Raw genomic sequence first — 24,869 nt, 5'->3', positions numbered from 1 at the left:
CTCTCGTCCCACTTGCAAACTCCAAGTTGTAGTAGAGGTCTACCACCACCACTGCCTCTGTCTAGCCATCCAGAGCTCCCCAGCTGCAGTTGCTAGACGCAGCTGCTCCCTGTGATTCTGCTGCAGCCGCCCCTAGGCTCTCAAGCAAGCAATACCTCGAACGAAAACCACAGGCCACAGGCCACAGGCCAACAGATGGTGCAGCAACTTCATTCAAGATAAAATGTAGTGTTCTTCACCCTTCTATTATTCTTAAAAATCCTTTTTGAGGAAAAAACATGGAAGAAACGAAACAGTGAAAATAACAAAGTAGAAGGCCTAATCGGGGGGGAGCTTGAACAACATGTTCTCATTATCTAGCTAAACGAGTTGGTATTAGCAGTAATCTTTATACAACAGACTAGATTACACCAAGAATGTTACAAACAAACTGACATCAGCCATTTACAATAATCAATGAAGAGAGTTGTCTTGGTATCAACAAATTCAGCACCTTCCCCTCCGCTTCAAAATTCAGTTTCTTCTCCCCTGATCACCCCCACTACCCTCTTAGGAGTTTATAAAGAGGAGTTCACTAACTTCACTCGGTGGAAAAGGAAAACTCATGGCCGGATTCTTCGAAAGAGCAAGGAACGATTAGATGTTACACCTATATGGTTCAGCTCGACTATTTTTGTTGATATTTACACTCCTTCAAATGGGTCTCGTTCTTGGTGATGTACCAGGTGTTTGAACTTTTAATAAGGTGGTATCAAAGAAAAGATCGTGAGTATATGTAGTTTGTCTTATTGGATGTAATGAGGGGTCGCTTACATGGTAGCTGCTTTGTCCTACCATAGCATAGGGTGAGTGAGGAGAAAAATAATTCCTGTATGCAGACCCATGTTGTCGCAGTGGGCTAGAACAAGGAGATACAGGCATGGATGTGATCATTCCGCCATCGTCCCTGCACACAACAAAGTTTAAGTTAATTTAAAACTTAGGAAAGATTATAAAGCATGATCGGAATCAATGGCAGTGTGCCATTTACCTTGGATTTTTCAATGCTCTGGTATTACTACTAACCCCTGGCTTCATTGCAAAATCTCCATCCCAAGAACTGGCACTTGCTCGGTTGGAGTGCAGATCCAAGACTGGCTGCTCAGACGATATAATAATTAAGCAATTAGATAGTGTGCAACTTTAGGTTAAAAAGCAAAGGACTATGAGCGCTAATGTTAAAGTTCTAAAGGATATAGCAGCAGTGAAAACTTTGCAACAAGAAGTCTCTTTCACATACACAAACTCTTATAAAATCTTTAGTAACAATACCATAGGGGTCTACAATTGCCAAATGATATGTAGCAAACGTGATAGATTCAATCTCATATTGCATTTGAAGCAACAAAAACTTTCTTGGACAATTCTTTTACAGCACAAAAGGTTTTGGTGAAGGAGATTGAATGGCCTGGTGAAAAACCACGTAGCTGTTTAGCACGTACACTTTTCACTAAACAAACACTGCTTTACTGTGAATTCCACGAGCATGTCACAAATTCCTTCTAATAATCATGTTACGTAAATCATCTATCCCCTTGTTATATATTAAATTAAAGTTCAGCTCATTTGGCAGGAGCAAACACCTATCTAAAATATTATTAGGTTACTACGCATCTAAGAGGCATACCGGTGTGCGGCTTCCATCAAAAGTTCTGGGAAAGGCATCCCTAGTAATGTTGATGTTCGCAACTCTTGTTGTTGCTTGGTCCCGAATAAACGGGTGGTCCAACAACTGAAAGGCTGTTGGCCGCGCTGATGGATCTCGTTGCAGGCATAGCTTTATAAAACTTTTTGCATCATTGGAAAGATAATCAGGAATATCTGGCATATCTTTGCTGTTTCCAATTTTAAATATTGCAGCAACCTGTTAAATTCAAAAAGATAAAACAGTCTTGATAAGGGGCACTTTAAAACTGGAAATGGCAGAGCAATAGCCACAACACAATTTCTTCTATTTAAGTTCTAAATTTTCAGAGGCGCACCCCTTCATACTGACTCCATGGTGGTTTTGATGTTGCCATTTCAAGAAGTGTGCATCCCAAGCTCCATATATCTACTGCAAGACTGTAGCCATTTGTATTCATCACCACCTGCAATAAGAGTATCCAGAAAAACAGTAACATTAATTAAAGAGAAAAAAACAAAAAGAACAAGAAGAATGAAAGGCTAAAAAATGGACCAAAATATTGGATTTGAGTAAGGCAAAGGACAAGGAAAGGTATTTTTTCTTGAGAGATAGAGAGAGAGGCTACCTCAGGCGCCATCCAGTAAGGACTTCCCTTGAATGAAAGCATTGATGAGCATGTCGTGATCTAATTCAAAATAACACAAATTAAAACACTTTCAATTATAAGCCAAAAAAAGAGATGGAAAAGGGAAAAAGGGTATCTGATACTAATGGTGAAAAAAACGGCAAAATTTATAGAATTAACATTTAGGGAAAATTATCTTGGGCAACCTATGATACAGTGTTTTTAACACCTTCTTACACTATTTTTCTAACATTACATGCACTTTATAACCTCATGTGACATTGTTAAAGTTATGTTACATTAAAAGTGAAAAGCAAAAATCTCCCTAACATAAAAACACAAGTTTAATGGCAATTCATAATAAACATAATGTTTATTTTTAATGGAGTCTAAACAAAATGTGTTGCGATAAACCATTACAAACTACAGGGTGCTAAGTTAAATTAACATAAAAAATATAGACAACACGCCGTAATATTAGAAAAATTACAAAAGAATTAAAATACTATAGGGTGCTCAAGATAATTTTCACTAATATTTATTATTCTCAAATTTCATCAGCCAAATGTTTTTTTCAGTGTCTGCCAACTTGTTAAATGTGCAATCATACATAATAGGCGCATGGAATCAGATTGTCTCCAGAAGACTGATTGAAAGGAAAAGAATACTTGAATCCTAACTATTTGTTATTTTAAGGTGCACACATGGCAAAATTCTCATGAAAGAGAGCATCATCTGCACAAACATACACTCTCTTATTTAGCTACTTCCACATCTAAGGAGTTGGGAGTAAATTGGCAATTAAAAAAGTCCAATATTTCTTTGAAAATATTTTATATTTTAAAATCTGTTGTAGATGAGACATACATGCTTAGCCATGCCAAAGTCAACCAACTTGATTTCACCATTAGGGTCCACTAATATGTTTGCACCTTTGATATCCCTGCCATGAACAACACATTTCATATAACAATTGAGAGACTGAAGAAACTGTGATTTCAGATGCAAACTATTAACCATAATTACAGTTAACACATACCTGTGAACTGTATTTCTTCCATGCAAATAGGCAAGCCCAGAAAGAATCTGCCTGGTATAATTTTGGATAACTGGTTCCTTAAAGGCACCATATTCTTGAAGTAACTTGTGGACCGAACCACCAGAGACATACTCCAGATAAACTGAAAGCCTTTCTTCACTCTGGGAAAATGAAAAGGCAAAGAGATTACAGAATCAGGGTCCAGTATACACAAATGATCACTCGGATTGAACAAAATCGAAGTTAAGATGTCAGGAAATGGATTTCAATCATCCCTCTCAATCATATGTGCGAAAACATGAGACTTTCATGTGCAAAAGTAACTCGTACCAGTTCACTTCCATAGTAACGAACAATGTTTGCATGTGACAGCTGACTAAGCAAATTTATCTCCTGTTGGCAAGCAGCAGCAGTTAGAAATGCATCATCAATCACCGAAAAATCTAAAGGAAAACCAGAAAATGCACATGTAGAAACTATACTATAATACTGTTTGCTGAATCTGATGCCATAAACAAGTTTACCTGGTTCAGCTGCTTGAGACATTCTTTTGATGTTGAATCATCTGAAATAACCGTGACTTCTTTTATTGCGCACATCTGCCCACTCCCACTGTTTAAGTTGCAAAACAATATTTAGAAGAGAAAGCCATAAATTGCAAGAGGAACAGCATAAATAAAAACAGTGTTGTAGGATCTGTTGCACTCCCATTGCCTTCTTCTCCTTTTTCCCCCTTTGAGCAGATGGAGACAGTAGACATTACATTCCATAAAATGGATACACTAAAACAGAAAAAATCAATACCCAAAAACTATTATTGTCTCCAAGCACCGACTACTGATGAGTAAATCGTGCCAATAATCATCATCAAGTAGTATTTTATTAAGACTTAAAACTTGTTACGATTATGCTAACTAGTCCCACCAGAATCATTGACATCACCTGTTAAATCCAAGATAAACATGTCCAAAAGTTCCCCTCCCTAGGAGCTTTCCTTTCTTCCATCTTGACAAGGTAGACATCTCTGTCGCTCCGGCAGTTCTTAGGCCAGGTAAGGAAGGAGGGCTAGTGGGAGAACCTGGTGGAAGAGGCAGCGGATGACATTCGTTCTTCCCATCTTCCAGCCTCCCAGTTGGGGAGTCTATGCTCAAACCACCCAACTGCTGATGGAGAGGTGAAGTAGGCCTGCTTGCTGCTCTCGAGCCTGGAGCAGGACTCCTCGAACCTGGAACAGGACTCCTCGAACCTGGAACAGGACTCCTCGAACGTGGACCAGGACTCCTTGAACCCCCACCGTATCCTTTATGATCTACAGATAACCTGGGTTGCAGTTGGCAGATGCACTTGAGAAACATACCGAATTACAGATTTGTAAAGCTTAGCCAACTAGATTTTCAAATCAGCAAGCTGATTGTGACATACAAGAAACCCCGTCTCTAGATATTGCAAATGGAGCAGAAAATCCATTGCTTAAAACTAACAATTAAAGCAAAAGAACAAAGCTGATAAGTTTACAATAAAGTAGACATCTTTAATTCACACATCATTTTAAGATTAAAAACTTAACAAAAACGTTCACCCCTAATTTTATGCCCGAATGAAAACTAAAATGGTTAAGGACAAGTCCAATAAATCATAAGACTGTCCAAACAGGTAAGAAAAATCCAAATCAGTAATACTTGATTGGAAAGAGAAACTAGCTCCCACCCAAAGCAATCAAACTCTGACAGGAAAACTCGGTAAAGAGAGAGAGCAGGGGATTTAAGGACAGGTATTTGGAAGTTCAGAAATCAAAAAAGCTGAGAAAACAGAAGAGACAGAAACCTCAGACGACAAACCATACTCTGACACAAAAACATAGAGAAAAGATTTAAAAATACCCCCTTTTTCGTAACTCAAACAAAAACCCCTAAAAATAGCTCAAGTCTGTTCTTCATATCCAAAAACAATTAATCAAATTCACCAATCAAACAACTCCATTTCACAAATCAGAATTTAACCCAGAATTCCAAATCCCACCAAAAGATAAAAACCGAACCCATAATTCCATAAAAACACTAACCTGTAACCATCAAACAGACCATTACCACTCTGATTATTATCATGATCTTCACCTCCAGATGACCCGGAAGAGCTAACACTAGAAACAGAAACCGACCCAGATCCAAACCCGACTCCTCCTCCACCACCACCAAGATCACTCGTGAATGGTTTAGGCAGAGGAAGCCCTCTTTTTTCACCTGAATCCGAATCAAAACCCGAAAACGCAGATAAGCCACCACTGCCAGAAAATTCCCTGTTGGCACGTGGTGAATTCTTCCTCAAAGCCGCCTCATCAAGACTGCTCCTCCTCTTGTTTTCTTTGATGCTAAAGATTTTTTTATCATTTTTTCCATGTGGGTTCTCTTGATTACTCCCTTCTTTGCTCTTGCTGCTCTTTTTACCCCACCAAGCAGGCATTTTTTTTTTTGCTTTGTAAGATTGTAAATATGCAAACTTTATCAACTTCCGAGCCAAAATAGAGAACAAGATATGATTTTTCTTTCTTTGTGTGTGTAAAGAGGAGACTTCGAAGAAAGAAAAGTAGGGAAAAAAGGAGACTTTTTTGTTGTCTTTTTAGAGAGAGAAGGTTAGATTTTCACTTAACTTTCTAGAGAGAGAACTCATCTTAATTGCTCTGTAACAAGGTTTTGCTTATAGTTAGTTGAGAGTAGATTAAAAACACGTTTTCTCCGCTTCTATGTTTGAGTAAGATTGTTTTAACTGAAGCATCCGTTTCTTAATCACATTAATTTTGAGATTAATATAATATAATCCTCGTACATCTTCTTTTATTCTTATAAAAAATGTTCAAAAAATATCGATAAATCCAATTTCAATTTTAAAATAATTTTAAAAACGAAATCAATCAAATGAAAATAAATAAATAAATTCTGATCTAGTATTTTATATATAAAAAAACACATGATAAGTGGGGTTTACTTTCTGTTTTATAATAAATAATATTCTAATTCAAAACAAAAGAGAATTTTACTTTTCACTTTCAAGAATCTAGATCATATGCCATACTATAGGGGAAAATGATACAGATGTTATTGTTTACATGAGTTATAAGAAAAAAAAAAAAATATATATATATATATATATATATAAAGTGGGGTTTCAGAGAAAGAAAGCGAGGTGAGTGTGGGGTCCAGAGGCTACAGTGAGGAACAGCTAAGGAGAAGTAAGAGACGGCCGGCGGTGGTTGGATAAAGAGGAGTGATGACGTGGCCATTTTCTTTTAATATTGTTTTCCAACTTTCAGACAGAAGTGAAAGGGGACAGAGAGTGGGGTTTTACGTGTGGGTTGCAGTTTTTTATTAATAAAAGGTGTTTATTTATTTATCATATATTGTATGAATGTTTTGACGTGGTTAATAGTGAAGTAAAAGTTATTTTTTAAAATATATTTTATTTGAAATTAATTAAAATTATTATTTTAAAAAATATTTTTAATTTCAGCACATTAAAATAATTTAAAAACAATAAATAAATTTATATTTTAATAAAAAAAAGTTATATCTCAACCCTAAACAAGGTCTTGTTAAATCAATTAATTTAGAAAAAATAAAATGTAGCATATTGAATTAATTCCCAAATTTAAAAAGTCAACTTATTAATTACTTTTATTAATATAATATCATTTACTTTTTTTAATTAGTTTTTAATTAAACTAGTTAGGTTGTAATATTATTTGACTCGATTAATAAAACTAAACTTTCATAGGTAAATTAAATTTCATTAAATCAATAATATTATGATTTAATTTAAAATTTAATTTAATTCAAGTTTTGAATTATAAATTTTTTAAATTAACTGTAACACAAGCTGGCTTGATAACAAAATAACTAATCCTCGCTCATTTTTTAAATTATGCTTTCAATTTTTTTTTTCCTTTTCTACTTTTTTTTTTATTATTTCTTTGAAGCGATTTATATTATACTATCTCATATACGTGGATGAATTCAAGGTTTTGTAAACCAATGAACGAGGATTCTGTTACAAGACTCTATTAATAAATTATTCAAAAAAAATAAAAAAATTCCTCTTATTATTTAAGGGTTGTTGAACCTAATACTTGAAAAAAAAAATAACAATTGGAGAATTATATTATTATATAATCCAAGGGTGATTGTTATTAAAAAGATATATAGAAAGAGAGAGGAAAGTCTCAAAGCGTGCACGTTGATAATAGATCCCTATAGATTTAGTTTACATGTTGTACGTCACTTAATCATCATTAGATATCATGCATTACCTAAGCTTAACAAAATAATATTAAAAGAGAAGGAGGTAAAGTTATAGGGTTGTTCTCCAAAACTTATTAATTTTAACTTTGATTGACAATTTATTTTTTAATTCTGAATTAACTAGTCCCTTTTCCTTAGGGACTAAGGCTGTATTTTAAATTCTTCAGGACTAACCAAGCTTACAATTTATTTTAATTTTTTTCACTATAAACATCATTGTGACGATTTCAGTGATTGGATTTGGAGGATGATGCTAACTTGGATTTCACTCATTAAAATAAACTATATACCTATTTGAAATTTTTTTAAAAAAAAAAAGTGTGTGAAATTTATCCAAAAATATCTAGAAAGTCTATGTGAAGCCAGTTATTTTTTTTTTATTATTAACGTAAATATTTAGATCAGTTTGTGTATATCTTATTTAATCTCATGAATCTTGAAGTTAAAAACTATGTAAACTTCAAATGATTTTGAGATTTGTGGAAGTCGAGCTGATAATTTTTAAAAATTAAATTTAAAACCTGACCAATTAAACTAGATTTTTAAGGAGGGATTGCTAGTTATTTTTGTGCTGTATTCGTCTTGATGGTGCACAATACTTTCAAAAACAATAGAACACCGTGTGATTTGTGCCAACCCCAGACGGATACACCTTGCTGTTTCCCTCCTCCCACTTTTTTCCTGATAGATTATATGCGAGAACATATTTTTATACAAGGTAGACCTTATGTTTTTAGCCAGTATTCTTTTGCGATTAAGCATCACATTCTATGCAAATAAGCTCTCTTTTTTTGTCGATGATTATTTCTTGTTAGTATGTTACTAACAATCATTAATCTCTTCATTAATTAATGATATAATCAGACATTATAATTAATAATGGACACTAATATTTTCACAAATTATAGAACTTTTCACGTCCCAAGATGATGAATGTGCTTAAAATTTATAAATATCTTGGATTATAAAGTAAATAAATGAGTTTTTTCAGACTCGACATTTTACTTCTTGCCAATTGATTTTTATTTTTTTTCTTATATATTTATTAATTTAAGTATTGAAATGTGATTATCCCACAAAAAGCTTTTTTCTTCATGAATAATCAAGTTCAAACAAAAAATATATATTTCAACCCATATATCTCAGCCCAGGATCTCAGTACATACAAAAATTTTTCAATTTTTATGTAAAGTTTTTATTTTAAGTACTTCATCAAATTCTTATCGATGGAGTCTTCAATTCCAATGTTTAATATGAGATAGAATGGAGTTGTAACGTTGATTTCATTTAAAAAGCTGGGTTCAATTTCAGGTGCAAAAAATTAAACATTTGAATTTACAATCTTGTAGTTATACTATAAATCCTTTAAAGTTCTTATTTTAGGACTTTGTTTATTTTTATGTTTTAAAAATAATTTTTTAAAAAAAAATAAAATATATATATATATATATATTTTTTTATTATTTTGGGTTGCAGCACAATGAATTTTAATTTCAAGCAAGATTCAAGTCAAGTGGTGTGATTATTTATTTGTTTTGTTCCTTTTAAATTTACTCAAAGTTTACTTTGGTCTCTTCAGTTTTTTAAATTTTTTATTTTAGATCCTTTAGATTTTCTATTTTGATCCTTTAGTTTTAGTTGAATTCCATCGATGACCCTTGAAATTTTTTTTTTTTTCAGGTGAATAATAAAAGTTCATTTTGTTCCCTTGATTTTTTATGGTTTCCATATATGTCCTTTTAGTTTACTCAAAGCTCATTTTGGTCCTATAAATCTTCACATCTACTATTTTGGTTCATTTAGTTTTAGTTGAATTCCATAAACAACCCTTGATTATTTTATTTTATTTTTATTTTTTACCCCTAAAACTTTTTATGTTTTCATATTCCCTGTAGCTTTAGTTACAATTCATTTTAGTTCCATAATATTTAATTTATTTGGTCTTTATAGTTTTTCATTATTGATGTTTCAATTATAAAGTTCATTTTCATTAGTGCTATTGCTAGGGTAATTTGTATCTAATTTTTCATTAATAGTGAACTAATTTATGACAAAATATTTTATACAAGCAAATAGAAAGACAAAGGAAACGAAAGGAGAACTTGTTAACCTTAATGTTTTTGACAAGCAATTCTAAAAGTGAAAGGAAAAACAAAAGTTCAAAAAATACATGGCAAAACAAGGAATTTGTGCTGATGCAATGTTTCAAAGCCTTACAAGTGAGGATCCCCCACAAGTACTGAAGGAATTCCATGTGGTTTATTTAACCATGAAGCCGCAAAGAGTAACAGAAAAACAAATTAAACTAAGACAAATAATTGGCTTTATTAGCTTCCATCTGATGACCCTGCCAGCACCACCAGGCAGCAAATGAGTTAGGCTTTAATACCAATGTAACACCACTTTCCACCGGCAAGATATTATCCATTTTGGCTCATGGGCCTCATGAATTTGTTCTTGGTAAGTCATGCATGCCCCAAAACGTCTTACTAGTTAAGGTAAACATACTCATATATAAGACCTCTCCTCTAAATCTTCACCCACCTACATGAGATATTACAAAATTGCATTAAGGTATTTATGGATGATTTTATAGTTTATGACAATTATTTTGATCAATGTCTATATAACTTAACTAAGGTTTTGAAACATTGCATCAACACAAATTAAGTCTTGAATTATAAAAAATATCATTTCATGGTTCAACAAGGCATTATTTTAAGACATGTAGTTTCGACTTAGGGAATTGAAGTGAATAAGAAAAAAAGTTGATTTAATTATGCATTACCATATCCAACTAACCTTAGAGAGATTAGCAGCCTTCTAGGCCATGCAAGTTTTTATAAGTGATTCATCAAGGATTTTTCAAGAATTGCACAACCTTTGACAAACCTTTTGCAAAAGGATGTATCATTTGATTTTGATGATAATTATTGAAGGGCATTTAACAAATTAAAGGGATAATTGTTGAAGGGCATTTAATAAATTAAAGAAATTACTCACTTCATCACCCATTATACCACCATTAAATTGGAAAAATTTCTTTTGAAATAATGTGTGATGCAAGTCATTATATCATTGACATAGTTCTTTGTCAACAAGTTGGTAGAAAAAGTCATGTCATTTGTTATGTGTCAAGAACTATGAATCCTACATAATGCAACTATTCCACTACCAAAAAAGAACTCGGTGTTGTTTTTGCTTTGGAAAAATCTCGATCATATTTATTGGGATTTAAAGTAATTGTTTTTTCTTATCATGCAACCTTCAAGTATCTGCTTGTAGAAAAAGAATCCAAACCAAGGTTGATACGATGGATTATATTGCTTCAAGAGTTTGATTTGAAGATAAAAGATACAAAAAAGGATTGAAAACTAAGTGGCAGATCATTTGAGCAGGATGGTGCATAAGGAAGAGTAAATACTAATTTCAAAAACATTCCTAGATGAACAGCTTTTGAAATTATAAAAGGATGAACCATGATTTGCTAATATTGTCAACTTTCTTTGTAGTTGGTTATTTTTGGATGACATGAATTAAGTAAGAAGAAATAAAATAAAAAATGACTTTAAGTATTATATATAGGATGAACCTTATCTTTGTAAAATAAGATCAGATCAGGCTACTACAAGATGTGTGCCTAATAATGAAATTAATTCCATTCTTATTTATTGTTATATAGATGCATGTGGTGAACATTTTGGACCTGAAAGAACATGTGTGCCTATGAATTTTATAAAAGTTGCAAACAATGTTAAAAAATAGATGGTTTATCTCACATACATGAAATGTCGTAAACATCTATGTTGTATTGTGAAATTTTTTATGTGTGGGGTGTGGATTTTATGGGATGTCTTCCTAGTTTTTTTTTGGGTTTATTTATATATTACTTGTTATTGATTATGTTTCTGAATGGTAGAAGCAAAAACTACTCTTACTAACGATTCTAAAGTTGTATTTAAAACATTATTCTATTAAATACCATTCAATTTTGTTTTTTATTTTTAAATAAGATTATAGAATTTTTTTTATAATATTAGCAATCATTTTATTAATTACTAGATATGGACATAAAATGCAAAATAATCTTAATTTTGTGTTCATTAATATTCAATAAAAAATAAATTTTGTATATATTTTTTTTTTTTACTCTAATCTCACAAGAAATCTTCTCCTACTAATTATTCTTTTTTTCCTTAAATTGCATAATAAATATTAAGATATGAATTTCAATTTTTTTTTTATTAATACTTGCTTTTTAGATCATGATTTTAAAAACAATGTTTTTTTAATTAAAAAAACATTGTTTTTATTAAAATAAATAAATGAATTAGTAAAGAAACATAATTTAGTTTGAAGAAATACATTTTGTTCTACTTATCTTATATTACTATCTTACAAAAAATATTTTAATTGCCTTTACTTTTAATTCAAAAAACATGTCATTGGTAATAATAATAATAAAAACTTAACATGAAAATGCTTGACTAAGAAAAATAATTTATTTAATTAAATATATCTTTTAAAGAATTTAAATCATAACTGTTCATGAAAATATATATTTCAATTATAAAAAATAATAAATTTCATAAACTATATACCCTCACTACATTTAGTAAATAACTAGTTAATATTATACTGGGAAAATATTCCGTTAGCAAAGCTAAGAATAGCACTTCAGTACTAACGATTTTAAAATTTCAGTTCTCGAAATATATATTATAATATATAATACTTTTACACTCTTAGATTTCAATATTGAAAATGCAATTTAAGCACATTTATCTTCTCCTTTCTTAAGTTAGGTAACGGGGCGCTTTAATGCCATCAAAAATTTTGTCTTTCAGCTGAAAATTATTGACTTTGTCTGATCTATATGAAGTGATTATGGGCACAAAACGTAGGAATTAATGAAGGGAGCAATAATTGGATTCATTGGATTTAAATTAAATCAAGCACGGGACACTCATATGAATTGAAATCCTCTTCGTAATCCTTGTCAATTATAATTACACATCTATAAATATTTAGTATATAATATAAATATAAATAATAAAGCCTCGTTTGGTGCTGCTGTAGTGTGATTAAAAGTAATTTTTTAAAAAATACATTTTAGAGAAAAAAATGTGTTTTAATATAATGATATTAAAACCAATAAAAAAATACTAAGAAACCATAAATTTGATATTCTTAATTAAAATATATTTTTATAAAAACACATGAATTTCAATTAGTTCAGCGTCTTCATATTTAAAAAAAGAACATCATATATATATTAGTCTACGGATTTGATTTACTTATGTACTTATTTTTTAGGTCTAAAATTATTGGATTGCTAACTTCTTGCATTCTTTAAATAAAAACAATCATCTGTAGTTGTAATAAGAATGTTATATTGTTTCACAATGATATATAAGAGAATTAGGGATAATATTAAAAAATTATCATATTTTTTTTATAATTATATATCAAAGTCAAAAATAAAATTCATTACACATGTAGGATTGACCTAATTGTCTGAAAAATAGTTCTTAAGGATTCCAGTTTCATTAGATACTGTATTATAAAGAAAGGATTATTTTCATTGTGTAATTACTAAACTTTCTAATAATATATTTCAAAATAAAAAATAACCGCAACCATATTTTTAAACAAGCCCTTAAGCATCAAAGTTTTTTTTAGGTGTTGTTGGGTCAACCAAGTTCTCTAGATCTAGTTTTATCAGCTCATGTAAAACACCCCCAATCTTTCTACTAAGAATTTTTCTAGCCTCATCAATTGATGTCATCTGTGAGAATCGAGAAAAAATCGAGTTCATTCTTGTTTCTTAAAATATCTAGAGAATATTTATTATTCTCATCCCATGAACAAACATTATACTTATTTAAGTTTTAAAATGTTTTTTTTTTGTAGGTATAATTGAGCCCGCAAAGTCCTACTAGTCTAGTTTTATCAGCATATAAAAAGCGTCTCCAATCTTTCTGCTCAAAATTTCTACAGTGCATCATATTGAAAAAAGAAATACTATATGATTTACTGTCTATCTAATTGTTTCGGTAATAAGAGAGAATGAAAGGAATCCCTCTAATCTCTTCTTTGTTCTTTATCCTTCCCCTAGATGCACCCACTCCCTCTTATTTTATACATTATTTCTCTAATATATCCCTCTTAACATAGTATAAAAGTTGGCCAGTTAACCATTCAAAAAATGATTCAATAATAAGAGTTTGAAACTAAAAGGTTTGTTTTCTTTATGGTTTTATATTGAGCTATGTGATTACTTATATAATAATCACTAGAGACTTATATAATTCGTTAATTTTAGAGTTCATGAGAATAGTTGAGGATACACGCAAACTGGTCCGGACATCCATATTATTAATAATAATAATAAATAATAATAAAAAAAAGCTGGCCAGTACAAATTTAGAGCCTCTGTACGACTGTACTTGTGTATAATCTGTGTAAATTTTGCTTGAAAATGAATCATACAACTTCGAACTGTACATGAAATCAGTGGGCCAATTCCAAAACTCCCATTTTCATTTTCTGAGGCAAAGGAAGAATCATGGTTCTATAATCCAAAACTATAGAAAAATAGAAAGAAAATTTTTATATTTTATGAAATGTTTATAATTCAATAATCTTCTTTAAAAAATAGCCTACAAAACTATTTAAATACAAGAAAAGCATCATAATTGTCAAGTTTTAAAGTTACAATCCAAAACTTTTGAGAAATAGAGAGAAAACTCTTATATTTTCTAAAAAGTTTGTAATTTAATAACTTTTTTTTCCTGAAAAATAGCCTATAAAAATTTTTAAATAAAAAAAAGCATCCTAATTAATAAAATCCTAGTTAAATTAAAAGTTCTAATCTAAACACTCAACAAATCCAAATAAAGCAAGGAAAATAATAAAAATCTGAGTAATAACTTCTAAGTTGAATTTTGACAATAACTTCTACATTTTATATTTTTGAGCACTTCTTAATCTTCACTTTCTTTCAACTCAAATAATAATGTCTATTTTTCCTTCAAGAAAATATTTTTCAAAAAATAAAAAATTAACTAAATTTAAGTATGTAAAAACTGATATATATATATATATATATATCCGTGGCTGCAAAATCTGAAAAAAAAAAAATACTTCTGACCTTGATCAAGCTTGCTCAAATAATATCCATGAGGATTTGCCTGAAGTTTCAATCAAAATACACAAGGATTCACCTTTAAACTCTAGAGGTGACTTCTGGTCAATTTTGCTAAAAAAAAAAAGATTTGACTTTTATTATATCCATGCGTTTTGACTTCTAACCACAACTTTTTTTGTGCGTTTTGACATGGTTTCGCATATTGAAGCACCAAAATTATTTCGGCTTGACACTAAAGTTGGTCTCCCCTCATCCATTCCTCTTTTACAATTTTATTATCACTCTCTCAACCTCATTTAATATTTCAGTTTCTTAAATCTAAAAAAAGAAGAAGCAGAAACCAATTAATTTTCAGCCAATGATGTTTTTCCTTTCTAATTTTTTTTTATATGCGTAAATAAACAAGATATATATTCTCATTGCATGTACAAAAATCATAATTGATGATGCCCCATCTAAAAAATAAAAAGAAAATGCAAACACATATATGGTTCTCCAATATATTATAACTATTAAATAGTATTTATATAGATTTATTTATTAATAGTAGAATAATATTTTCAGTTTAATTTATATATATTTTTTTTGTATTTAGATTAACACTAAATACTCGTAATAAATAAATCATTAAAATTTTTAATATATATTTAATTTTAATTATTTTAACAATAATAAGTCCATTTCATCAATAATGTGCAAGCATTTAATGCAAAGATTATGATGGACTGCATTCTCTACAACTTCAATTTATCTTCCAAATAATTTGATCAAATAAACATTTTTTGAACAAAATAAATAAATATCTTCATGGGCTTGCGAGTACACAACGACGTGACGTTGAATATTCGACATCTTTAATTATTACTCTCAAGCCAGTCCATGATTGTTGACTCTAAAAAATAAAATAAACATTAATTTAATCGTTAAATTAAATTAAAATTAATCTTAAATCAAGTGGCAATAAATCTCACCACCACACCATCAACACTTCTGGAGACGATTTTACTGTAAGTAGAAAAAAAGAACTTTTACTAAAACCTCTTTGCAAAATAAAATCTGTGATGTAACCTTGCCTCTTTCATCCTTGGCACCAGCAAAGAGCTGTCCATGAAGATATTCACCTATATATATGGGATGTTTTAAAAGGAAGATTTATAAATAAAACGGAAAATGTATTTGTGTTTAAGCTTTTGTTCTTAATTTTCAATGGACTATATATTATATATCAATTAAAACATTTTTTTTCCCACAGAATCCTGCGCCTCAGTGCTGTCGAATGGTTAAATTTTGAATGTGGGTCTCCTCGTCAAAAATGTTTGTAGAGCTAATTTATCTTTAGTTATTGTTCTGAAAAAAAAAAAATTATGAAGATAGTGGAGATAGAAAAGATAAAATAAAATATAAGATAAAGATAAAATTATGTTTGATAATTGCATAAAAAATAAAATGATTTTTTATATATTATTTACATTGAGTGTTGAAGTTAATAATATTATTATAATAATCCTAATTATAAAATTTAAATCAATTTAAATTTAAAAAGAAGAAGAAGAAGAATAATTGATCCGGTTAAAAAACCGAGTCGACTCATGACCTAGACATCTTAGGTAAAACCCGAGTAAAGAACTCATCGATTCTTTATATATATATATATATTGTTTTGATTTTTTTAAAAAAAATAAAGGTGGATAGACTCTCCAATGAACTCCCGGTTTAAGTTTTTAAACTATAATTATAATTACTTTTGATTTTTTATGTATCTAAGGTAGATAAATTTAAAATTAATAATTTGCACATAAATATTTTAGAAATAAAAAACATTATTTTTAAATCATGGTTAAAGCATGCAGCGGCTACATTTCCAGCTAAGAGCAATGTAATAATGTAATATGAGCGGTTTCATCTTCAGCAGTGATCAAGAATAAGATTGGAAGATCACGATTTGCACATATATGTTTGAGGAGTTCCATTAGGACAATTGTGTAACAAAATAGTAAGAGGCAAAAAGACTCTCGTGGGTGTAAAACAAATCTCAGATTGTTTTCTGCAGTTATGGAGAGGGCTCAAAAAAACAGATTAAGCTTAGGCATATTGTTTCTACATCTCAAAAGTTTTTTTAAAAAAAATTTAAATTTTTTTTATTTTTTTTATATTTACTTCAAATTAATATATTTTTATATTTTCAGATCATTTTGATGTGCTAATATCAAAAATAATTTTTAATTAACATATATTTTAACACAAAAAATTATTTAAAAAATAACCACAATCATATTATCAAACAAACTATAACGGAAACACTTGTCTCTATGCTGTAAACAAAGGCTCAACGGAACATTTTTTTGACTGAGAAAAGAAATATCATGGATATTTATTGCAAAAGGTGTAGTATTTACGATCGAAACCCATCATATTAAAAAGTATGCTTTGTTGTTGCATATGAGATTGGAGGAAATCTTTGGACGGCGAAGCTGGAGATGAAGGAGTGAAAGCAAGATGGGATAATAAAATCATCAACTTTTTCAAAAACTTGGTAACTCATACAATGGTCTATTGACTTTATTAATGTAACCGTGACTAATTATGAAGGAATTAATTTTTTTATACCTACACCTAGGCACGTGTTTGACTCTTTAAAAATAGTAAAAACAACTATTTACATTAAAATTAAAATTAAAATTAAAATTAAAGAATTCATGAAAATTTTAATTTTTACAATTCTCTACATGTTCAATTATGACTTGAAGAACTTTAAGGAAAATTTATTTTTTATTCTTGAATTAATTACTTTAATGCTACTTTAATTACTAGAATTAAAGTGATATTTCAGAATACGAATGTTTTTACAAATCTTATAAAGTTAATACAGAGAGTCAAGATGAAAGAAGAGATAAAGAAAAATATGTTTTTTTTAATAATAAAAAGTAAACATTTCATATAATTTATGTTTTTTTATATGTGATTAAAGGAGATAGTTATTTCCTTTAATAATTTTTCTAATAACTTAAATTAGATTTATCTATAATGAACAAATCAGGCCTAACCTAACAACCATTGATTCATGGAAAATTCGGAGAAGAGAGCAGGTAGAGTTCTCTACATGTTCAATTACGAGTAATGCAGGGCTCGGTGTCTCCATACAACGAACACATTCACAAGTAAGCATATATAAATGTCTCAATCGATATATATACGTACGTACGACGGTTGAGGAGAACACTAGCTGAGGGACGTTGGCGTCTACGTGACAAATACTACCAAAGATCTTTTGTTCATCCCATATATATCCGTTGACTTGGTAGCTAGTTTAGCTGTATTGATAGTTAATTTATTGGTGCATAAATGGCGTGAATTAATGAACGTTTTTCTTTTTGTTTTATATATATTTGATTATAGCAATGGATGCGTGGGTCAATCTTCTATTTCTATGAGCAGGTCTACCATATCATAAATGACTTAATTTAGAGACTAAAGTCTCAAGGAGGGATCATACATAGAATTTGATGCATTCAGTAGCATGATACAACGACTACGTGCATTGCATATACGATAAAACGACAAAGGTAGCTACCATGGAGGAATTAAACAGTCAAAATAGTTTTACAGACAAAAATAATAATAAAAACACACTAAAATATCATAAATTTTAATTCCTAACCAGCTCAATATTAAAAAATAAATTTAAAAATAAAATCAAATAAAAAAAATACTTGAAAAAATAACCCAAATATAAACTTATAAAATTCACAATTTGAATCACAATAACAAGATAACTTTATGTAAAGTATATAAAAACAAATTACAATGCTTAATTCTTAATGAATCCATTGTTGAATTATAAAATTAATTAAAAAAATAACAAAAAAAAAAATAACTCGAGGTAAGGTTAATTTACCAAACTCATAAATCAATTCATGATACCGAGATAACACAATAAAAAAAATAAAATAAAATTAAGAAACCCATTTCCTAGACAACCCAAAGTAAAATAATGAATTTTTTTTTAAAAAAATTAAATCGAAAGATTGATAGCATCAAATTTGACATAAAAATAGCATGCCAGTTTGCTATTTTGAAGAGAGTGGGCAGGAAAATCTAAGAAAAAAAAAAACAGAGAAAAGAGAGAGGAAAATATAAAAAATAATGGATAATATTATAAAATTAAAAAAAATAATAATTTGGGAGATTCATATAAAAGTAACTGCATACCCAAATATCTTCTATGGTACACGCATGTTAGAATAAAGTGTCAGGGGATAACATGGTTTGTAATGGATAATATTTTCTATGGATTAAAAAAACATATGTCCATAAGGATATGAATGAAGTTCAGAATATTCCAAGTAAACTTTTAAAATATATTTGTTTGAGTTGCCGTACGATATGGTGTTTTAATATATAGTAGATTACCTACCAAATTGATGCAGATGTAAAAAATTAAAAATAAAAAGCAAACACGCAATTCTATCAATTACTAGACAAAAAAAATTATAATTTAAGATTTTATTACTAGATGTTTCTCTTAGAATAATCTGTTTTATGAAATTTAATTATAACTCCTTAAATAAACTAAAAACCCCCCTAAAATGGAAATTAAAAGTGCTAATCAGAAAAAAAATATAAAAAAATAACTCTAAACCAATTAAAAAAATAAAAAAAAACAACCTAAACAACATCTTCTAACCTAATCCGAAAGCCTTCCAGTCCTCGACAGGTTGTAGCTAGACAATCTTCTAACATAAATTTCCTTATAAAACTATTCACGTAGCCCAGTAGTAACGCCCAATTGTAAAACATCCGAGAAAATAACTGACAATCATCCGAAACTTCTAGAAAAAACGACAGTTATGATTCGGACAGTATTAGAAAGCTTGTGTTCCCTTGGACAACACTCTTATGATCAATTTTTTTTTTTTTTTTTTTTTAAAAAATAAAATTAGATGAACCTCTTTTAACAACCTTTGATTAATTGAGATATCGCAGGGCCCACCCAAATGAAGATCAATGAGGAAGAGATGGAATCACATTGCCTTCTTATGTTGGCAATTGTGATTGATGTCTGTTGCAATAATACATCTCCCAGAAAGTAACCTCAGGCTGAGTTTTGTCATATATATATATATATATATATATATATATATATATATTATTGTGGGTTCAATGAGATGTTTTAACAATTATTTTTTCAAAATTAATTTTTATACATCACATTAAAATAATAAAAAAATATATAAAAAAATTAATTTAAAACAAAAAAAATAAAAATTTTGATCAATTTCTGTTTGAGCCGCAATCACATACTAAGATAAGATAGTGTTTGTTTTGCATTTCAAAATGTTTTTTAAAAAAAATTAAAATTTTTAATTTTTTTTTTATTTTAAATTAATATTTTTGTCGTGTTTTTGTATCATTTTTACTGATATAAAAAATAATTTTTTAAAAATAAAAAAGTATTATTTTAATATATTTTTGAATGAAAAACATTTTAAAAAACAACAATAATCACGCTCTAAAGCTAAGCTTCTTCCGTTTATTGATCATTTCATTTTTTTGAATTAATTTTCTTAAACTAGATTTATTTTTTAGATTTATAAAATATGTATTTCACATTCTAACTGCAGTTTAGCTCTTGATGGCTATATAAAACTTATCCCTCAACCACTAGAACAATAGATTAATTAAGTATTAATGAGGATGACGATATTGAATTAAAAAGGGATTAGTTCACTTTGCAAGCCATTCAGTTATTTTTTTAATTCAGTTATTTTTTTTATTAAAAAATAAAAAAAATAATAAGTTTAATCAAATCAATTAAGTTTTATTATTAAAATATTTTATCAAAATATCCAATTAAAAATGTAGCTCAAAACAGAATCTAAGTATTAAATATAATTTTGAGAAGAAATATCTAAAAAATACAGTATGAGGCGGTGGTATCATCTCTTCATGATGAGATTTGGAAATTATTAAGAAATATATACCACGCATAAGATTCCACGTCACCTAACAATAGACATGGATTACTTGCTTCTCTTTTCCATCTCTTATTTATCATTTTCGTTTTGATTTCTTCCTTGTAATTAGAGGGTGTTTAGCGCTGTTGTTGCCCGTGTTTTTTTATTATTATTTTTTTTAATTTCTAGTTATTTTGTGTATCATTTTAATGTATTAATGTAAAAATAAATTTAAAAATAGACATGGATTATTTTATTTTCTAATTAAGACAACGGAGATTATTTTATTTTGTTTTTTTATTTATGTATATTTAGGTTGGGCCAGCCCAAACTCCAGGGCCTCACAAAAAGTGCAAAAAAGGTATGCATTTGGACCAAACCCTTACAATGAAAAAAGATAGGGTTCGGCCCAATATTTGTTCATGGGCTTTCTTAAAACATAAACTTGTTAACATAGACCTGGCTCAAGTGTGTGTGTGTGTATAAAATTGTTGTTTTCCTTTAAGGTCACAGTCAAGGTAATTAATGCATAAAACCTACTATTGTGTTGTCCTTTTATTTATTATTTTCCTTTTTATTGAAACGACATTTTCCCCGTACTTTCATTATATTCTTTTAAAAAACACGAAAATATTCCACCATTAATTTGTCTTTAGACGGTCTTAAGTGTACTCCTTCCTGTTTTATGTTTGTTGGATATTTCAATATAATTTTAATTATGTTTACCATAACAGGTAGCCCCCCAAACAAGAACTTAAATTTGTAATATTTTTATCATATACTTATCCAATTTTATTCTGAATTATATAATTTAATCAAATAATTAGACGAGGGCTGCAACGTTATCAACTCACTAAAAGAGAGGCTATTTGATCATCAGCTGCAGAAACTTAACAGCAGGGAAAGACCTTACTGAAATCACTGCTGAACCAGCCAAGAAGACACAGAAGTGCTGTCAGGATGATGTTTTGTGCCCAGAACACAAGAAGCAGATCTCTTCCCTTCAAGACGTTAACGAACAATCTTAATTAGGGCTCAACTGGGAGTTATCCAAAGTCAAGTCAAGGAAGGATGTTGAATTGTTGACCGATAAACTTGTTTCCAATCTAGTATTTAATTTGTTCATGCACCTGTCACAGTGACTTTGTATTTGTTCTAAAGCATTACTATTTGTATTTGAATCCGGTTTAATGTAGGAAATCAGTAATTGTTTTTTGCTTAAGATATATATATATATATATATATATATCATAGACCGACTCTTAGTGTGTATAAATATAAGAACACACACTGTGAACCATGCCCTCTTGATTTGAAATAGGCCGCTAGAGAATCTCCATCATTGTTTCTTGTTTTCTCACAAACCCTACCAGCTTTGCTTTTGCTCTCTGAACTGAACCATGACTATTAGGATCAAATACAGTTCTTGTGTAAACTTTAAACCACAAGAAAATCATCAAGAATCACAACGACACATCAATGGCCAGCCCCTGCACGAGGAAGATTCGATGTTGCGTGTGTTTTTCTCGCTGTATAAGTTTTACTTCCAATTGGTAACTTAACTGGTGGATCGATGTTCACAACTAGACCGGTGAAAATCAACAGCAAAGAGACTTGCATCCCCATCACCAGTTCATTGGTTGATGATCATGATCAAGAATTTAAAGAGATCTTGACAGTGATGGGAGTCCCTGGAAGGAAGCAATCGAAGATCCTAAGACAGATGGCATCGCTTGCCCGTAGCAAGGGTACTTTTAGTGGCGTCTCCATGGATGTTGAATTATTGGTGGGGACCTACCAGGAAATTACAGAAGGTGATATTGCTAGAGCTGAGAGGGAGTCAATGGATATTGAAGCTGGACAAATCCCGGCCGCCAGGTCCATTGCCTAATGTAAACAATATGAAGAGAGAAACAGGGAGAACGAGCAATTCACTTCAAGGTTGGATTCAATAATGGCTACTCTGTAAACAATCAAGAAGCTGAAAAATAAGGCAGAAACAGTCCATTGCCTATTGTAAGGAATAACCCAGTTTTTTTATGGAATTCTACCACAGCCAAAAACACATGCAAGATTAGAGGAGGTGAATTCTTTTGAAGGGCAGAAACTTGGATATGATGTTGCTCTACCCAGGATGGAGATATCAAACTTCTATGGAGATAACCCTCGAAGCTGGATTAGGGTGAGATATCAGCCTCGCCATCATAGTCATCCTGCTGATCAATTTGAATACTGATTTGAAAAGCACCCGAGTAATTAGGTTATTTGACCATCTTAATATTACCTACCTAATTAATCATTTCAATTAATATGTCTGTATGTATGTATAATTTAACTAAAATCCTGCCCATGTAAGAAGGGTTTACCACCTATGCTCGCCATCCCTGCCATAGATTTGAAGAGGAAATAAAATTTAAACAATTTGGTAATGAGTTCTCTGTCTCAAATTCGATGCTTTTTTTTTTTGGGTGGGAAATTAAGGTATTAGTCGATTTGAAGTAACCATTACATACAGAAGGAGGAGACACAATTTGTTTTATATTAAATTAAATTAAAAAAATAGAGTTTAATTGTACACCCAAATTCATTACATTGTGGAATGGAGCAATGTAATTATGATTTTATCATTTTCAAACAAAATCATTGAACTAGTTATTAGGAGCAATATTGTATTTTTACAAGGTTAATTAATCATTATCAGATTGATCAGGAATAGCTTTGTTTTTTTAACAATTTTAAAGCACAATTCTTAAAAACAAATTAAATTTATTTTACCGAAATCTGATGACTTTTTCAATTTTTAACAATTGCATGGGTTTGCTTGGTGTTTTTTTCTTTCTTTTTAAGCTCATTTTTTTAGTGTTATTTTTCAGCATTTATTTAATTAGAGAATGAGCTATATTGATGTTTGTTTTTGCTTTTTATAGAGTTTTTTTCTAACTTAAAAAATAATTAAAAAAACTTAGAGTTTATTTGTTATTTTTAATTAAATTAAATTAAATTAAATTTATTGATTAAAATAAAAAATATAAGATACTCATTTTAGAATTAATTTAGTTAGTTCTCTCTAGTTGTGGAAGCGGTGTCTCCTATGGAGTGAGGATGAGTCTTCCACAGATTTGTTTTTCTATTCTCCTACAATCTGATATTTTTTTTAAAGAAAAGTTAGCTTTGAAAAATGTAAGAAACAACTTGATTGAGACCGATGTACAATGCAGACCCTCTATCTAAAAATCAACAAAAGCCGGTCACGTGACAGACAAGTACGTGGTCACAAGGAAACCCTTCCATATATAGTTTCTACGCTTATCTCTATCAATTATTTAGTGAAATGTCATCATATGGCCACTACATACATAGTAGTATCAATTATTGAATTTACTTGAAAGAATTGTTCCTGTCATCATCCTTTTGCCTTTCAAAACTTTATTCCTTTTGTCTTGTTTCCTTGTAGTACTGATATTTTCTATAGACTGATGCCGCTGTAAATAATACTTTTGATGATTAATAAAGTGGATTTTCCTTGCATAAAATAAATTAAATCTCATCGATATCATCAGGATAATTTGTAGCTATGAAAGGGGAAGAAACATTACGGCAACATCTTCTTAATTATTGTTTGCAATTTAAGAGACTCGTTTGATAATATGATTCAAGTGCTTTTTAAATTAATTTTTGTTTTAAAAATATTAAATTAATATTTTTAGGTGATTTTATATAGTTTTAACATGAAGATATCAAACATTAATTATTGTTTTTTTTTTGCATTTAACTGCATTTATAAACAAGCAATAAAAGTAAAAATATTTTAGATGTGCTTTAGTACAGCAACTAAAAATTTGTTTTCTTGGAATTCTTGGTTGAGGTTCACCGATATCAAGATTAGTGAAACTTCAACTAATATAGGTGGGGGGGAAAATACAGTTTAATAAATTCTAATTGCTTTATGAATTAAAACTATTAAGAGAAAATGCTATTATGATTCACTTTCATCATCATGACCTTTTACGAAATCAAGTTAGGATTCAGAGTTCTATTGTTGGTGAGATTATGTTAAAAAAATCGATGTCAAAGTGTATTATATATATATATATATATATAATGAGAGGAGTGCTATTGAGAAGTTTTTGGTTTTTTATGTTG

The 24,869-nt window shown here is 29.7% G+C and overlaps 2 protein-coding genes across 2 annotated transcripts; one reads left to right on the top strand and one right to left on the bottom strand.

Annotated features, from left to right (window-relative positions):
• Positions 1-329: 329 nt before the first annotated feature.
• LOC118032466 (mitogen-activated protein kinase kinase kinase 3) lies at positions 330-6,013 on the bottom strand. Its single transcript, XM_035037176.2, has 11 exons — positions 5,393-6,013; positions 4,273-4,650; positions 3,855-3,942; positions 3,661-3,723; positions 3,331-3,491; positions 3,159-3,234; positions 2,292-2,351; positions 2,022-2,129; positions 1,667-1,903; positions 1,031-1,137; positions 330-946 (listed from the first exon to the last, which is right to left on the bottom strand). The coding sequence occupies exons 1-11, from the start codon at positions 5,788-5,790 to the stop codon at positions 694-696; spliced, it is 1,929 nt and encodes a 642-aa protein (XP_034893067.1). The 5' UTR covers positions 5,791-6,013; the 3' UTR covers positions 330-693.
• A 16,286-nt stretch (positions 6,014-22,299) lies between these two features.
• Positions 22,300-22,617, top strand: LOC118031861 (uncharacterized). Its single transcript, XM_035036367.1, has one exon. The coding sequence runs from the start codon at positions 22,300-22,302 to the stop codon at positions 22,615-22,617; it is 318 nt and encodes a 105-aa protein (XP_034892258.1).
• The last annotated feature ends 2,252 nt before the right edge of the window (positions 22,618-24,869 follow it).

Source organism: Populus alba, chromosome 5 (genome assembly GCF_005239225.2).
Source record: "Populus alba chromosome 5, ASM523922v2, whole genome shotgun sequence".
Taxonomy (NCBI): domain Eukaryota; kingdom Viridiplantae; phylum Streptophyta; class Magnoliopsida; order Malpighiales; family Salicaceae; genus Populus; species Populus alba.
The sequence above is the reverse complement of the archived record's forward strand: the minus strand, read 5'-3'. Positions and strand labels throughout refer to the sequence as shown.

Coding starts and splice junctions, on each gene's coding strand:
- LOC118032466 (XM_035037176.2), bottom strand. CDS start 5,790: ATGCCTGCTTGGTGGGGTAAAAAGAGCAGCAAGAGCAAAGAAGGGAGT. Junction 3,724..3,854: donor GTCTCAAGCAGCTGAACCAG/GTAAACTTGTTT, acceptor GCTTGCCAACAG/GAGATAAATTTGCTTAGTCA. Junction 3,492..3,660: donor GTTACTATGGAAGTGAACTG/GTACGAGTTACT, acceptor TCATTTTCCCAG/AGTGAAGAAAGGCTTTCAGT.
- LOC118031861 (XM_035036367.1), top strand. CDS start 22,300: ATGTTCACAACTAGACCGGTGAAAATCAACAGCAAAGAGACTTGCATC.